The sequence below is a fragment of the Oryzias latipes genome, chromosome 21 (genome assembly GCF_002234675.1).
Source record: "Oryzias latipes chromosome 21, ASM223467v1".
NCBI classification, from domain to species: Eukaryota; Metazoa; Chordata; class Actinopteri; order Beloniformes; family Adrianichthyidae; genus Oryzias; species Oryzias latipes.
The window spans coordinates 15,621,631-15,640,064 of record NC_019879.2 but is presented as its reverse complement, the minus strand read 5'-3'; the positions used below and the strand labels follow the sequence as shown (position 1 = coordinate 15,640,064).

Genomic DNA, 18,434 nt, shown 5'->3' with positions numbered 1-18,434 from the left:
TCACTGAATGCCTTGGAGCTGTACAACATCAACAGGACTCTAAGAGCCTTCATAGGAAACTCAATGAAGCTGTGGAAAACCACCCTTGAAGCCAATGGGAAGCCACTTGCACAAGTGTCCATCAAATGTGGGATATACCAAGGTGACGCTCTGTCCCCACTGCTGTTCTGCATAGGTCTGAACCCCCTCAGCCAAATAATCACCAAGACTGGCTATGGATACCGACTCAGAAATGGGGCCAACATCAGAGCGAGCGTGACATTGACTCCCTGATCCACACCACCAGGATCTACTGTACTGACATTGGGATGTCATTCGGGCTCGAGAAATGCAGCCGGATGGTGACAAAGAGAGGCAAGGTAGTCCACACAGGAGGGGTCTCACTCCCAGAAGAAACAATTGCAGACATCGAATACAGTTACAAGTACCTTGTAATTCCGCAGGCAAATGGCAACCTGGAACAGGCAACAAGGAAAGCTGCAACAGCTAAATACCTCCAACGAGTAAGGCAAGTCCTGAGAAGCAAGCTCAATGGCAAAAATAAGACCCGGGCAATAAACAGCTACACACTGCCAGTTATCAGATACCCAGCAGGAATAATAAGATGGCCAAAGGAAGAGATACAGACCACGGATGTTAAAACACGAAAGCTCCTCACCATGCATGGAGGGTTCCATCCCAAATCCAGCACCCTGAGACTGTATGCTAGTTGCAAGGAAGGAGGCAGAGGACTAGTGAGCGTAGAAGCCACTATCCAGGATGAAACATCCAAGATCCATGAGTACATCAAGCTCAAGGCCCCAAATGACAGTGTGCTTAGTGAATGTCTCAGGCAATGGAGGGCAGAGGATACAGTGCTGGAGGACAGATCCTCATGGGAGGACAAACCCCTGCATGGGATGGACCATAACTGAAGTGGCTGATATCAAGAAGTCCTGCCAATGGCTAGAAAGGGCTGGCCTACAGGACAGCACCGAAGCGCTCATCCTGGCAGCCCAGGAACAAGCCCTGTGCAACTGGAGAAATAGAGGCTCAGATCTACCACACCAGACAAGACCCAAGGTGTAAGCTGTGCAAAGAGGCACCTGAAACAATCCAGCACATAACTGCAGGGTGTAAGATGCTGGCAGGGAAAGCATAAATGGAGCGCCACAATCAAGTGGCTGGAATAATATACAGGAACATGTGTGCAGAATATGGACTGGAAACCCCAAGGTCAAAATGGGAAACACCTCTGAAGGTGGTAGAGAATGAGAGGGCAAAAATCCTGTGGGACTTCCAGATCCAGACTGATAGGATGGTAATGGCGAACCAACCAGACATTGTAGTGGTGGATAAAGAACAGAGGAAAGCCGTTGTGGTGCATGTCTGTTTTGTCTGGTGCATCTCTGAGTGCATGTCATGCACTCAGAGAAGAACTGGAGAAACCGTGGAAAGTGAAGGTGACAGTGGTGCCTGTGGTAATTGGAGCACTCGGGGCACTAACCCCCAAGCTGGAGGAGTGGCTACAACACATACCTGGAAAGACTTCAGACCTCTCAGTCCAGAAAAGCGCAGTGCTAGGAACTGCTAACATACCGCGCAGGACCCTCAAGCTCCCGGGCCTCTGGTAGAGGACCCGAACTTGGAGGATAAACCACCCGCGGAGACGGTGAGAGGGGAGTTTTTTTTAATTTATATATACATATATATAAAAATGATAGCAAAAACTTTGACAACAGCCAGCCGGGTCGTGGGGGGAGCATTCTAACCAAATATGCCCAGACTTCCCTGTCCCTGGCCTCTTTCTCCAGCTCCTCTGAGGGGACCCCGGGACATTTCCAGGCCAGCTGAGACACGTAGTCTCTCCAGCATGTCCTGGGCCTTCCCCAGGGCCTCTGTCCAGTATGTCTTCCACACATCTGGACCATAGGCATTGGGAGTGATGAGACCAAGATTGAACTTTTTAGCCACAGCCATAAATGCTACATTTGGAGAGGAGTCACAAAGGCTTATGATGAATATAACACTATTCCTATTGTATAACACGGAGGGGGATCACTAATGTTTTGGTGATGAGTTAGATACATAGGCACAGGACACTTGGTCAAAATTTAATACAGTGTGTATCAGAAGAAAACGTGCTGTAAAATGTAAAGGAACTTGAGGTTTTCTGCCAAGAAGACTGGGCTGCTTGGCATCAAAAACTCTCTGCCAACCTACCCACGCAGATAAGTGAAAACTGATGTGCTGTGGCGACCCCAAACAGATAAGCTGAAAGATAAACAACATTGATATGAGGACAATGCTAAAATTATGGTTTGGTGTTTAAAAACTAGTTTTATTGGTCAGACCTATTTAAGGTAAAAATTAAAGTTTTTCCTTTAAATAAATCCAAAAAGTATATTTCTTAAAAATGTTTCTTAGCTTTTTAGTTGTGTATGGTAAGTGAAGTATAATGGGTACAGTGCAAGGCTAATGAACGTTGATCACACGTATGACATACTGTTGATGCTGTTGTATACAGCACACCTGCGGCTCACCTACTTCACCCTTTCTTTAAGGCTGTGTCATTTTGTCCATTTTCCACATATGAAATTTCAGTTTTTCGTGATACATGCGTGATATACATGATTCATAAGTGTTTCAAAGTGCGCAGATGTAGGTCAAGGGTTTCGGCCAACAGGTCTTTGCGTGAATTTGGTGAGGGGCTGTTCAAATTTTAGGTCGATTGCGAACTACGCAGTTTACATGTATCTCATGTAGTTTATACACAATCTTTACGCAAACCTTACGCAATTATGCATGATTTTTGCTAGATGCATACGCAAATTTAAGACTTTCCACAACCCTTCCACATATATCTAAATGAGTTTTCAGGCATGTACCACAGATGCAGAACTTTAATATTGCGCATACTGTGCACATATCACATTAAAATTACATAATTGTCATATGAATCACTAGTGAATTACATATAAACACCGCAATAATCATGCACGGTTCAAGCTCTATGTTGACTTAAAAGTTCTTTGCCGGGTTTATTTGTACTTCTTCCATTGTTTTAAAGTGGTTCATTCCTAATACATTTGGAAATTTTTCAAGTAAAGAACCACAACTTTGCTAATTTTTACACTTTTTACATATTCACATATGACTAATTGTCATCCGTCCAACGTGCCCATAATGCACGTAGTAGTTGTACAAGTCTACTCCAGTCACTTTAAACCAAATAAGCCTAGCCATGTCAAGACCTTCTGGATTAATCTCCTCCTCGCCATCATCCTCCCTCAGGAAGTACACTCTTGACCACTACCCTACTGCCAGTTCGCCACTTCACCTGATTTACAAGCCATGAACACCCGGTCATTCATTTCTATATAAACTGCATAACTTCAAACCAAGTCCATGTCTGTTTTTGGTTCCAGCTAATTCAATATCTGACACCGTCTTATGATGTCTGGGCGCCATCTTGTTATCTGCAGCATTTTTCCCCTGCACAATGTCCTTATCTGGTCGTAAGGAAACTTGTGAGTGACTTAACCAATGTGTTTAAACTTGCAGCTGTTTTGTTTCACATTGAATATATAAAACGGTAAGAAGCTAGTTTGACAAAACTACTGGTACTGGAAAAAATGTAATCTGCTGCATTTTAAATCTACTTCATTTTAACAGAATTAATTTTCCATTGCTGACGATTGGTAGTGGTGGTGGTGGGGTGCAAGTCATTTTGAGTTTGTTAGAGCTCACTTTTTTCGAGTAAAATGTTTTGTTTGTTGTGTTTTTAACATGGAAGTTAATGTGAAATAGCAATTTTTTGCAACCTGCCTCTTAAGGAACTGCAACATTTTGCTTTTCTGGGTTTGGGAGTTTGTTCAGAACCCTTTATTTCAACCGGTATGACATTCTGACATTAGATATCAACCACATTTCATTGCACTCCATTTTTAAGTATTGTGTGATGAAGACTAATCCTTATGTATCTTAAGAAAACTTTTTTCCACCATTTCCATTATTTTCCCCCTCTGTGCGCCTCTCAGCTCTTCTCTCTTATAAGTAAACAACTGTCTGAGTCCAACATTCAAACGCAGGACTTCCATCCCCCTCAAAGATAACTGGCCAATGACTCATACTCAGTGGCCCCAGTCCTCCTCACTTTTTCCACACAGTGCAAATCATTTTCCTACAGCATGTAAAAGCAATGGCGTATGGGCGTTTGGTTCAGAGCACACTAATACCCATCATCTTTCTCACTTGCACATATAATTCCTTTCCTAAAGCTTAAAAAATGGCAAAGCTGCATATTTACGAAGAACTTAAAGTAAATGTCTTAATTTTTTATGACTGTGAAATTATCTATAAAACATAGAAAAAAAACAGCCATGTGATGTTGCTCAACTTTTCAGCATATCCCCTTCAGGAGTCGCCATAGCGAATCAGCTTTCATTAATTCGTGAAAATGGTTTGACAGAGATGTTTACACCAGATGCCTTTCCTGACACAACCCTGTATTTTATCTGCAATGCATAAAGCTCATTGTGCTTCATGGGAATCGAACCCTAGTTTCCTGCATGACAGTCCTGCCGACTGAGGTATCAAGCCGCTTTTTCAACAGACATGAAGTGAATCTACAAAGAATAAGAAATTAATAAGAAAAGATTCTCTCCCCTACTGAATATTTTCCATCCATCCATCTTCAGAACCTCTTGAGTCCCTTTTGGGGTCATAGGGTTGCTGGAACCAAACCAGCCACTGTTGGGTGAAGATGGAGTACACCCTGAACAGGTTGCCAGTGTGTTGCAGGGTCACACATTAAGACACACACACCCACATGCACACTTAAAGACAATTTAAACATACCAATTATTCTACGAAACATGCTTTTGGGCTGTAGTAAGAAGCTGAAGTGCCCAGAGAAAATCCACACATGCAGGGGAAGAACATTCAAAGTCCACACAGAAAGGTCACAGCTGGGATTTGAACCAGCGCCTTCTTGCTGTGAGGCAAAGGTGCTAACCACCACATCACCATGCAGCACCTCCTCAGAGGAGCTAATTAAAAAAAAAAAACATAGGGGGTTTCTGTTGAGGACGTTGAATGGAACATATTTGAACACTTTTATTGAGTAAACTCAGCTTCATTACTGTTGTAAGAAAAACATCTGGAGCCAGATCAGTTCACCAAATGACCACTAGATGGCTTGTTACACGAGCAAGTCGGCCCCCATTAAGGATAATGAATAACAGGTCAACTGTACAGTATGTGCAGCTTGAAACACCTATAAGAGATTTTCAGCAGACATCCGTTGTTAGATATAATGTCCATAAACTTTTGTTAACTTGAGGATGAAACTATGCAAAACAAATCAGGTTTTTAACTGACAGATGATGAATTGTCTGTTTTGGAATTTATGGTGTTACTATGTTCCAACAACTGTTGTTTATCCTCCCAGTTTGTCCATGTTTTTTTCAAAGCTTTGGGGTAATAGAAGTTATCCTTGGGGAAAACTATGGTGAAAACGTAACAAAAAACAAATCCATTCAAAAACGGCAAATTATGAGTAATTCCAGTCAGGACGATGGAATCATCTTAGTTTATTCATCTTTATTTTCTGATCAATTTCTGATGAATTTCTTTATTCTTCTGATATGGGTTTAATATATTTGTTTGTAATTTTTTTTATTGTGTTTTACATTATTTTTAATATAATTAGACCATTTAAATCAAATATCCCAATGCAATTGCAAACTAATTTGTGAATCTGTAATTGTGTTTCCAAAGGCATTTTCAAATCACAACATTTATGAGCCAATTAATAAAAAATAATACAAGTCCTTTTTTAAAATGCAATTTCTTATGTGAAATTACAAAAACTGCAACATATTTCTATTTTTATGAAATTATTTGTTAAATTAAAAACCACACTGATTTTTTTTATATTTACAGCATTATTATTTACTTATATCAAAAAGTAGTATCACTTTTTCAGAGATTGTCTAAGTCTTTTATTTAAAACCCACTCTATGATTTCAAACTGATCACAATTATGATAAACAGAAGCTCCTTATTTTAATAACAATAAACTCTCAGCAAATATTAGTTACAGTTGATGATAAGCAGTCTTTAACTCTGATCATCTGTTGATTTTGTCTCAATATTTAACAGTTTTTATATTTTAATATTATAATCTTATATGAATTTTTGTTCATATAAAATTTACTTAAGAAATTCACAATAGCTGATAATTAATAATCAATGAGTTTTTTAAATGTTATTTGTGTAATTTAGCAATTTTACTAGTTTTTAAGCCGACTTGCTGCTTTCCTCAGAACAATGAGTGTCTTACGGTAGCAAAGACAAACAGTATTTCTTTTTATTGGCTGGTGAGTTTCTTTCTTCCATTACTTGCAGCAGAGTTTATTTTATTTGCAGTTTCCTTTGTTCTCTGAACATTAACTTTTTTTTTTTTTCGCTACTATGGCAGGTCCCGGCCACCGTAGTGTCTACATCAAGATGAACAAAAGAAAACCAGAGAAGGCATTGTTAATTTTCACCTGTAACCCCCACATCACTGTAGTCTGTTTGATTAAATGAAGACACACACAAGTTTAGGTTACACAGATTCCTGCACTCACTTATGATATTAAAAAGAAAAGTACAGTAAAAAAACAAATTGAAACATAATTAATTCTCTCCACCAGGAAACATTTAACAAGTAAATGGATTTTGATCATGTGTAACTGGATATATTGTGACATAGACGTGTTTAGTCAAAGAATGTTTCTGCTCTGGGCTGTTATTGTCGTTAAGCTGCAAGCTCAGAATTTTCTCTGGGTTTTTAGAATGGGGAGGGGGACTTGATAATGGGTTTAACAGATGAGCCAAGATCATGAGAGTACACGTTCGGAAAGAGGGGAAAGTCATCACCACCTTGGCAGTCAAAGAGTGGAGGGAAGATGGTTGTACGAGTACAAATAGAAGACAGCAAAGGAGATTCTTTTTTTTACAATGTAGGAACTGAGGAATGGATTACATCACCCTTGAGAGCTCTGTTGGTTTTTACTTTACCTTTCTTGTCCCAACAATGAGGAATTTAACTTAATACACGATAAAACACTTACCTTTTTGGACAATTTTACTCATAAAAATAAATCTGATAAAAATTGATGTCAAAATAATAGATTGACAACAACCTCTAAATTCTTGTTTTAAGAGAAAAATCAAGGTTTTACTGATCGTGCTCACTATATCTGCTCAGATTATATTGACAGGAAAAAACCTTTGTGTAGTTTTTGTCCAAAGCCGAGTAAATATATCTAATTCCAATGCAACTTTAGATCTGTAAAATGTCATAAATAGGAAAAAATGTGGTATGGTTTTAATGCTTCAGCTGCAATCTGCTCTATGAACATCCTAACTCTCAATGTTTAGAAATGTTTATTTAATGGCTTATGGATTTGTTGTTCCATCCCACTTCAAGGTGCATGCATCCTGGATGGTGATAAACTTTTACAAAAACATTTGCAAGATATGTTCACTGGTATCTGTTAAGCTACAGTACGTTCAGACTGCCCAGGACAACGTGCGTTCAAGAGACGACTTCCAATTAAAAGTCTATGTAAACGCGTGTTTCAGGCTGCCCAGTTCAAAACTCTCGCATTCACACGTAACATCTTGAGATTGTTTTGAGCCGAAGCATACAAAATGCGTGGCCACTTAATGTGAGTTGCAAGTAAAACCAGGTCGAATCAGGGACTGTGATTATCTTCTTCTATATTCTATGGATGGTGGCTTCTTTAATTCATGGAAGTGCCAATCCTTTGAAAATATATCATAAAGGAGAAATTACTGATTGCAGTTTGTACCCGGACTGATTTCTTTGACACCAAGTCTTTCATTTATCAGAATAGAGCTGTGAAAGAAAAAGCCTGGAGCAAAATTCATAAGACTTGCATCACTGACATGTGGCACTTCGCCGCATCCCACTGTAGTTTGCGGACAGTAGACAGTGAACAATAGAAAACATTAGAAACAGTAGAGGAACCCTTCCCTACATTTTCAGTGTGAACACACATGATAAATGTTCTTGAACATCCGTCAAATTCCCGGTGTTAATGTAGCATCAGGAGTACAAACCAACCTTCGCCACAACTGCCATTACGGCTAGGTAGAGGCTGTGTGCGGGCAAAAAATGACAAAACTTGTACAGGGCATGAAGGTGGCCCTCACTATATACTATATAATAGCAATGATAGTAAGGTCGCAAGAAATGCGAACTGGTTGTAAACAACCCTTAAACAATATGCAAGGGTAAAGCGAGGATAAAGCAGACTTGGGTTTCAAAATGAAAACTGCCATTGTACTTGCAAAAAGAAACTTTAAAAAATTGTAAATTATATGTAAGGTCACGTACTCACGCGATAACGCACACTAACACTATGGATAACACCAGCGTCCATCTTTGCCATGGATGGCAAAAGTTTAATTTTGGAAGTAAAAAAAAAAAAAAATTTTTGACAGAGCAAATCCATTTTACAAAGACAAAGGAGAGGGCATGGGGCTGATTGCTTAGGTTTTGGGTGAGCAATTAGAGCAGGACAAGCTACTCGACACAAGGGTTGCTGTTCAAACCACAACACTTCAGCAACATATTGTCATTCGGTCCATTTTACATGCCCATAAGAAGGAATAACTGGGAATGATCATGCATATGCAAACTGACTATGGAAAATCCTGGTCTACATATTGGATACCATTATTTGATTTAATTTGGAGGACTCCATACATACGACATGTCATAAATTTACAACTTTCAGTTATTATCCAAATCCAAAAGTCACCAATAGTTGCACCGTAAGGTTTGCTAATGAGGGGCATAATACAGTATGTCTGCAAAATCGGATAACTGCTGTTATCAGACAAAGGACTGATAATCCTGTATTTATCTATCCATCCATGCATCCATCCATTCATCCATCCATGTATCCATCCATCTTCCCGCTCCTCCGTCACAGGGGCAGAAGTCTATGCAAAAATGCCCAGACTTCCCTCCCCGTCCAGCCACTTCCTCCAGCTCCTCTGAGGGGACTCTGAGACGTTCCCAGGCCAGCCAAGAGACACAGTCTCTCCAGCGTGTCCTGGGTCTACCCCAGGGCCTTTGCCCAATGGGACAGGGAGGGGTCAAGGACGCATTCAGACCAGATACCTGAGCCACCTAAACTGGCTCCTTTCAACATGGAAGAGCAGCGATTCTACTCCGAGCTCTCTCCTGGTGACCAAGATTCTCGCCCTATCTCCAAGGGAGCGCCCAGACACTCCACGGAGAAAGCTCATTTCCGCTGCTTGTATTCTGGACCTCGTTCTTTAGGTCATGACCCAGATCTCATGACCAGGTGAGTACTGAAACAAAGATCGACCGGTAAATTGAGAGCTTTTCTTTCTGGCTTAGCTCTCTCTTCCCCACAATGGAACAGTACAGCGACCGCATAATTGCTGCAGCAATCCGCCTGTCGATCTCACGCTCCAATCGTCCCTCACTTGTGAACAAGACCCCAAGACATTTAAACTCCTCCACCTGAGGCAGGAGCATTTCACTCACCAAGAGATGACAAACTACCCCTCTCTGGTCATAAACCATGGCCTTAGACTTAGCGGTGTTGGCCCTCATCCCTGCCTCTTCAAACTCAGCCACAAACTCCCCTAATGCATGCTAGGAGTCCTGGCTTGATGAAGTCAACAGGACAACATCATCTGCAAAGAGCAGTGAGTAAATCCTGTGATTTCTAGACCCCCTCCGCCCCCTGATTGAGCCTGGAAATTCTGTCCTTAAAGATTATGAACAGAATCGCGGATAAAGGGCATCGCTGCCGGGGTGCAACATGCACCGGGAACAACTCCAACTTACTGCCAGCTTTGTAAACCAAGCTCCTGCTCTGATCATGCAGAGACCAGACAGACCTCACCAAGGCTTCCTGGACGCCATACTCCCAGAGCACCCTCCACACGACACCGCAGGTGACATGGTAGAACACCTTCTATCCTCTCTATATTAATTGAAAACTACACTCAAAACTCAAGAAATCTGATCTGATATTTTCCACGTTTATAAGGGGGTAAAACATCCTGGGAATGTAGCATCATTAATTACCCTGAATATTTTTTTTGTTTCAGCTTTGTGTTTCATTACACACTAGAGGGCTCCTCTGCTGAATGCTGGGTCTGTTATTGTTTTTTGGCCTACACACTCATGGTTAACTGTCATCACTTGTCCAACTTTCTTTATTTACTTTTGCCTCCCTTAGGTTTGCGCCACATTCTCTCCAGTCTTATTTAAATGTGGCAGAAATTGCACTTTCTTTCCCATTGATATATATATTTTTTGATCCTTCATTTTACAATTTTACAAGTCCTTTCTTTTCCCCCAAAATGATTAAAACAATTTTTATCATCTGAATTACAATTGAAAATGCAGACCTAGTTTTGTTGAAGGGGAGAGACTACAGGTTCTGTCTAAACTAACTGCAAAATATGACTTTGGAAAACCTCTAACTGACAGTCTTTGTAACTAAGACGTTGCTAAGATTTCCCATTCTCCTTCATTTGACTCCAAAGAACACCCAAATTCTGTGTCTTTAACTAGCAAATGATGCCTAAAGAGAAAACCCAGCAGGATCGTGGTCCAGCTTACTGTTTAGAAAAACTTCCTAAAGATTAATATTTAGGAGATACTTTTCTGAACTGCTAAACACGGTGTGCTGTAGCTGTGCTGCTTTGATGTCTGTGTTCAAATGAAAGCTCTGTAATTACAAGTATTCTAACAAACACTTCACTGTATTCATCAATTTGGAGGGAGTATAATCTCAGAAAAGACTATGATCTGGTTTAAGTGATTACAATATTTTGAGAGCAGCTTTGGTTTGGAGTCATCTGATTCTGTTGGTGTCTACCTCATTAAAATGATATCAACACAAATAAATTGATGACAGGAAAAAGGATCTAATACTCCAGGGGCATATGGAGTAGTGAGGTGATGGATAATGTAGTCAAATGTGTATTCCAGTTTAAATGGTAGCAGGGGTACAGTGAAATATGACCTTTATTTAACAAACACAAGCATGAAACCAAAAGTTGACATAAATAGTATAATAAATACAATAAACGAAAGTGGAGACATTTTCCAAAATTACAAAAATTGGGAAAAATGTTCCTATTGATTAACCAAAAATAGGAACAGAACAAGCTAAATGGGAGTGAGTGATGCTAAGGAAAGGGAAAAAATACCATAATGTTGAATAAACAGCTAAAAGCTTCATCGACTAAAGCCTTAGTCACATGCCTGGATGGGTTTTGTGGGATTTGGGTTGTCTGAGTTCGTGGAAGGTCTTAGGCTATGTTCACACTGCAGGCTGAAACGACCCAATTCCAATTTTTTTGCCCCTATGCGACCTTTATCTGATCTTTTCATGACAGTCTGAACGACACAGATCTGATCTTTTCAAATGCGACCCAGGCCACTTGGGTATGTGGTCCTGAATCCATTACGTATCCGATCTTTTGAAATGCTGCCTCTGTCTGAACGGCCAGGCCACATGTATCCGACCCGTACATCATTGATATGCTACAAACGTCATCATTCTGCGTTGAAGTAGGCGGGAACGAGAACATAAACATCAACCATGGCGGATGATGCTGCTGAGACCAGTCAGTGAACAGGAAGCAAGGTCACCAATTTGATACATATTAGGGGCGACAGCTCTATTCAGGCCAAATTCGAGGGCTCTTATCGCAACTGGGCGGTTTTTGAAAAAAAATTCCAGCAAAATGGCAGAGTGTGGTTTTGAACCTTTCCCGCGATTACTTTTTTTTTTCTCTTTCCGACCGAAGTCAGAAGCGCAGGGGACCGAAGGCGGATCCTCCTCCGGGGTTCACCTCCTCGTTCGGACCCTCAGATTCTCCAGAGCGGGTTAATAAAGAGTCAATCCCAGTTTTGCTGACGAAAGTTTTGCTGGGGGGAGCCTTCTTTTATTAGCATTCTCATTCCTCAGCACTAACAGGCTCCTTGAGCAGTGTACAGGGCTTGGAGGCAAAACCAGACAAAAGCATGGGCAAGAGGTGGGATGCCCCCACAAAAATAAATGAAAAAAAGATTAAATAAATGACGGCCAGACAGTCAGACAAATAAAGAGACATGAGAAATAAAAAGATAAATGCAGCCTCAACGGTGTAAAAAAACAATGTCTTGCTTGTGCCTGTCCCAAGCCTGGTAATTTGCAGAGGGGTCAGAAAGAGCATTCAGCATAAAACTAATAATCAAATATATTAAAGGAGACACTATATCTATGGATAGCTGAACAGATATGATGATAAGATGGTTTTCTATGCATTTTAGGGACATGGAGGGATATGACTCCCCCAAACTCTCAGCACATCCAGACTTGCCCTCTGATATTCTACCTTCATCCCGCAGTGGGGCTAGCTAAATCCAGGCCTGCTTGAGAGGTTAAAACAATTAAAAAAAATCTGTACTACACGCCTACGTCTCACCTACTTTAGTTGTTTAAGGGATAACTATGACCTGTCACCCACAATATCCCAATAGAAAAAAAAAGTGCATGAACATTTTTGCCCTATGGGCAAATTCTGAGGTCTAGGACGTTGATATTTCATGCCGCCCACCTGTGTGTCACAGACAGGTTGCCCATTTTTTTGACATCCTCCCTTGTCAGTGCACTTTTCTAGATTTCTGATCTGTGTTACAAAGACGAACCTGTTTTTATAAGGCATCATGCTTGTTGTAGTTTATTAACCCTTGTGCTATCTTAGATGACCCCACCCTTACATTGAGGTGTTATCCCTACCATGACAAAGGTGGATAAAGATGAAGAGGATTTCATGTAATCCATGGACACCAGTGAAGATCAGCGCACTGTCTTGTGGGGTCTAGATGACCCAACTCCCAATGTTAAAGTGCTTAGGATAGCACAAGGGTTAAAAATAGACGTTTACAATCACATTCGGAATCAGCTAAAATATGTGATTACTTTGCAATCATTTGTAAGATAACTATTGACATAATGCAAGGAATTCTGATTAAAACAAGGATTTTCAGCTTTATAAATGACTTAAACAGCAGATGAAATTGCATCTTCAAGTGCATCTTTGAAAGCCACAGTTATAAAAACTATTCTTTCTTTTAACAGGTCTGTAAAAAAGAACTGTCAGTTGACTGTGAGTGTTGTTTTGTGTCCCAGAGTCTGCAATAAAAGACGTCTTTTATGATCTTGCTTTGGCGACAGCTCCTAACAAAAACCTAACAAAGAACCCCCTTCAGCGGTCAAAGACGATTCCCTTTCTTATCCCAGCATCTGTCGGATCAGAAAATGGAGAAAGTCCCTCAAAGATCTTGTGAACATGGGTGTAGTTCTCTCAGCCTGTGAGGGGATGGTTATGGGAGAGGGCTGACAAAAGGGGGAGGAAAATTAGGCTTGCCAGCATTCTTCTCAGTTAAAGCTGTAACTACAGGAAAAAAAAGAAAAAAGAACTCACACAGTCTAGGGTGGGTCTGCTCGCTGCTTACAAGGAGAGGCACTCTTGCATTCATGGTGGTGTAGAGATAACCTGAGCACTTTTTTTTCACCCCTTTTCCCCTTGGCTTTTGCACAGAAGGAAGACTCATGTCATTGCTATAGACATGATGATCTCTAGGCATCAGAGGACTTTCTTTTTTCTGATTTCAACTGCTCTGGTTTTGATTATTTCATGTCAGGACGGTAAGTGATCCACTGTTCCTTTGAGCATGTTGATTATTTCATGTCAGGACGGTAAGTGATCCACTGTTCCTTTGAGCATGTTGGGGCTTCTGGTTACATTGTGATGGTAGCTCAACCTCAGACACAGGAATGGATGTTCTGCTGATTTGATCAGAAATGCTTAAATATTGAAGTTATGCTTAGCTTATATTTTAAATCAATATCTTCCACTTGTTTGTTCTAACATAACATAATCTAGTGTGGTACAGTCTGTTCTCGAGCAGAGAAGATCATTGATCACTTAAGGATTTTCTGCAAAAAAAAAAAAAAATCAGTTTCAGCTATTGCAAGTGATGTCACCCTGGGGCGCTGAAAAGTATAGCGGCGGGGGGTGAGCATTTTTGCATTTCATCTGCACTTCTCCAAACACTTCAGAAATTTTCTTAAGAATTGCCACAACCATTAACCACCCCCCAACACCACCAGGAGACTGCTGCACGTGCAAGAAAAAGAGTTTTAGCTGAAAAAGGCTTGTGGAGTCCTTGAGGATACACAGGCTGCATGTTAATGCAGGGCAGATGTGAGGACACATTAGAAGCTGTGATGCTGCTGGATTCTCAGAGTCACAGTAGGTGCAGAAGGTGACACAGAGCCGGATAACCTGAGAGCTCCTGTTTGGCTTAGAACTCCTTTCCAACTTTTTATCCTCTTCTTTTCCAGCTGTTGCATGTTTGATCTCGGGTGCCGTTACAAGGTCTTTGTAGTTGACTAAAAAAGCTCTCATGATCATTTAGTAGATTTGTTTTTCTTGTTTATGCTGAGTGGAATTTCAAAATTCCGTAGAGCTCCACCATGTGGTAGTTCATATATGGTCCTAATTTTATATGAATATTGGGGAAACGGACACCAAATGTAAATATAGCTTACAGCTATATAGTCCATTTCTTTTGGAATAGGTTTTCCCACCCGCTTTTTTAGGCTTTTTATTCTGATGAGTTTGTTCTTTTTCCATAATTGCTCCTATCAAAAAAACACCAATGCAGGCGGATTTTCCATGGAACAGTCATGAATGAGATGAGTGCTTTTTGACCAGACGAAACGGCGGAACATTTATGGGAAACTGTGGGACAAGGGGAAAATGTTGTTCACCAGTATTTTCCGTCAAACGTGGGTCTGTGTAACGTTCTTTTTTTAGACACAAGTGTCACGCTGCTATTATTTTTTTATTACCCTTTTTTCTGCACAATAAGGTGCACTTAAAAGCTCTAATATATTTCCAAAAACAATTGCCCACCTTATAACAGTATTATTTTTGTTAGTACAGTTACAGTTATTTTTGTGTTGCAAACAAGTTTGTGAGTTACAGGTATTGCAATTAAGCTAACGGAGTTAACGTGACTAACGTATAGCATGTCACAAACAAGATCTAGAATTACTCATAACTCAGTTAATCAGACACAAATGTGTCTTATAGTTTGGTGCGCCTTATATACAAAAACTTTGTTTTTGGGGAGTTTTTTTTTAAAACAACTAAGATTAAGAAACGTTTTATGATCCACGTCCTTCTTTCAAGTTTGTAGTTAGTCTTTAACTTGATGCGTGGATTATTGAGAAAAGATTAACATGCTAATTCCATATCCAATTTTTTTAAGCAGCCATGTAAACGGAATAATACTATGTCCTTTATCCAATTACAGCAGATATCTAAAATGAGGACTTATATCCAAAAAACTGACATGCTCCGGCATTTATTTGCATTATTTATTGCAAAGCTTTACATCTGCACATGTGCCAGCGAAAAAGGAAGAGACATAAAACGTTTGACCCAGGGTTGCAATGAGTATCCAAGGCAACAACCATTTTCTCAGCAGCAATGTATTGACCACTTAGCAGACATATTGGTTCCCATTTTAGCAAAACTAATGCTATGGCCACATTTTACATAAATTAAGCTCAGCATTGCATTTTTAAAGTCAATATGCACATGTATGATTTCTCGCAGTTATCTGATTTTTGTGGACATGTAAAGTAAGTCAATGAAACATGTAGTTTTTGAGTTCCTTGAAAGAATTTTGAAATCCGAAAATCTCGTAAAACGTTCAGCACTTCTTTCACACTCCAGATTGAAGTCATATGCCTACACATATGTAGAAGGCACGTTTGAAAAGAGAAAAAAATCTGGCAAATGAGATCAAGTACATGACTTCAAGCTCACCAACAGATGAGGTGACGCCAGTGAGGATTATCAGGATAAAATATGGAACAGCTCGCACACAGTTTACTAAAGCTTAAAAACAGGTTTTTATTTTGTTTGCTTTGATGAAAAAAAGCCATTTAATTTAGAGATTGGACATATGTGTGTCTGCAAACAGTTCTTCCAGACAGAGATAACCATAAAATATCGTGGAAAATGCCATTTTGTGCCTTACAGTGCATCAAAGAGCCTTTATAATCTGCCAACATGATCCAAAGAATTACACTGGTCTCATGAAAGGTTTTAATATTTATCAGAGCCGAACCTAACAGGCTGCAGCATTTTACCCTCTTAAGAACCAAAAAGAAAGAAAAACCGGCATTCTAAGCCATCAAACCAACATGAGGTCACTCTGTCTCCCAAATTGGTTCCAGTTGTTCTTGCCACATCACTAACATTGCAATAAATAGGCTGTTTGCTAGCAAAGCTGAAATGTCCAAACATGTGAATTCACCCGAGTCCACAGACGGCTTTGATTTAAAACACATGCTGCATTTTTGAGCTGTGACTTGAATACACGCCTCCTTTCTTGAGTTAAGAGGCTCAAGCTCTTGAATTGAGCCGGGTTCTAAGTGACACCCCTGACGGTGTTATCAGCCGAATGGCTTGACGCGTTCGCGTTAAACCTATGAACCCGCTGTGGTGTGTAAAAGCCAGGCTGATACATTTTTTTGATGCAGCGTGTGTTTGTATGGACTGCTCCATGGGAACAGTTAATAAAATCAACTGTTGCAGTCAGCAAACAGAGGATTGGGGTTGGGGGGATGACTTCCAGATGTTTACCAAAAAAACTTTTGGCCTTTTTGGAAAGTGTTACAAAAAAACTGAGCCTGTTGGAAGAGGAGGAAGTTGCGCCACAGATGTTAATAAATACGTCCTTGCTCCAGGACAACTTGAGTAGAGACAAATAGGAAGCTTGCCAGCTGTATTACCTAAACAGTTCTTAGGGGAGGTCTAATTGCCTGTAACGATACGAGTTCAAGCTGAGCAAACTATTTGTTCAGACGCTATGCAATTACTGCCCCTCCTGACAGGTTCTCTAGGGACACATTGGCACTTTTTCACCTGTTGTCCTGTGATCTCTGTCTAGTGATGTTCTCTGTCTGGACTTGTAATGTCAAGACAGGACGAGTCCACCCAACCAAAGGCTTTTTTGTCCCAATCTCCCATTGTTAAAACAATGTGCCAACACTTCCACTTGAATTCCTCTTAAGCTGCTCTCCCATATTTCATTTTTTCCATCAGAGTTTTTAAAACCATGAAGGTCACATGCTAGAATACTTGCTTACAGCTCTGTTATGCCTCCGATTGTCCACTGGCTTAACGTAGCATAGCTTTAGCAGGGCTAAAGGAGTGCTGCTTCAGTAAGCTAAATGGAAATTCCCTGCTCTCAGGAGGACATTTAGGTCACTCACTTGATTTATAAATGCTTTCATGAACACTGATTGAGACTTAGTTGTGTGTTGGAGGTGATAACAGAGTTGGCTTTGCAAGGGCATCTTTCACGTGTCTACGATCCATCCTCTAAGAAGACAAAAGACTGGAGAAATCCCAAATCATCTTTGAGCAAGTCAAAAGCCCAAATGCAGATGTGAGCTAGACTATATGTCAAACTCCAGGCCGAGAGGGCAGATGACAACATGTTTTCCAACCAACCTGCTATTAAAGCTCCTTTTCGTCTAAGCACACCTGATCCAGGTAAATGATAAATGGAGTATACTTGGTATTCCTTCTTAGAGGGCCCAAAGCGTTTTATATACAGAATTCCCTTCACCCATGCACACCCACACATTCACACACCGATGAGAACTGGTGACAATCTATAGCCAACAGGAACAATGTGGGGTAAGTGTCTTGCCAAAGGACAGTTCCAACACATGGGCGGGCCAGGTGGGAACTAAACCTACAATCTTACGATCAAAAGTTGACTACAATGGCTGCCTGTGGTGCAGATAAGGTAATCAGCAGCAGATAAGGCAAAATTAAAAAAAAAAAAACAGCAGAATGCCGATCCTCGAGGTCTGGAGTGCGACTCCCCTTTAGTTGGCAGTCTAAGACAGACTAGAGGTTTCTGGCTGGAGTGACTGATCTTAAACAAAGCAGAGTGTTGTGTGTTCGTGGGCAATAGAATCAGCTATTTATGTTGATTGCGTAAGCGGTTGAAGAGTGCGGTAGCTGAAAGAATGTCAACATTGCAGCTAAAGGGTGTACCACCATACCGACATTAATTCATACAGGCTGGTTAAGGTTGTAACCTTAAATAAATAAAAAGATGAGTTATCACTGGAACTTTTTTACAAAAGCATTGGAGCTCGATTTGCATTTAAAAAGGTTCAAATTGCTCTAATCGTGGCTGTCTTTTAGATAAACCTGACCCATTTTTCTCAGTCAGCATCTTCCTGATGCTGAAAATAACTTCCTTTGAGTTTTTTTCCCCCCTTAAGTGGATACCA

At 40.5% G+C, this 18,434-nt stretch overlaps 1 protein-coding gene across 2 annotated transcripts in view; it reads left to right on the top strand.

Moving 5' to 3' along the window:
- The first annotated feature begins 13,503 nt into the window (after positions 1–13,503).
- col5a2 (collagen type V alpha 2 chain) overlaps positions 13,504–18,434 on the top strand; it is a 41,959-nt gene continuing 37,028 nt past the window's right edge. For both annotated transcript variants that reach the window (XM_020712869.2, XM_020712868.2), the window contains exon 1: positions 13,504–13,748. In XM_020712869.2, the coding sequence (XP_020568528.1) occupies positions 13,670–13,748 (79 nt within the window). In that variant the 5' untranslated portion in view covers positions 13,504–13,669. The remainder of the gene's footprint in view (positions 13,749–18,434) is intronic.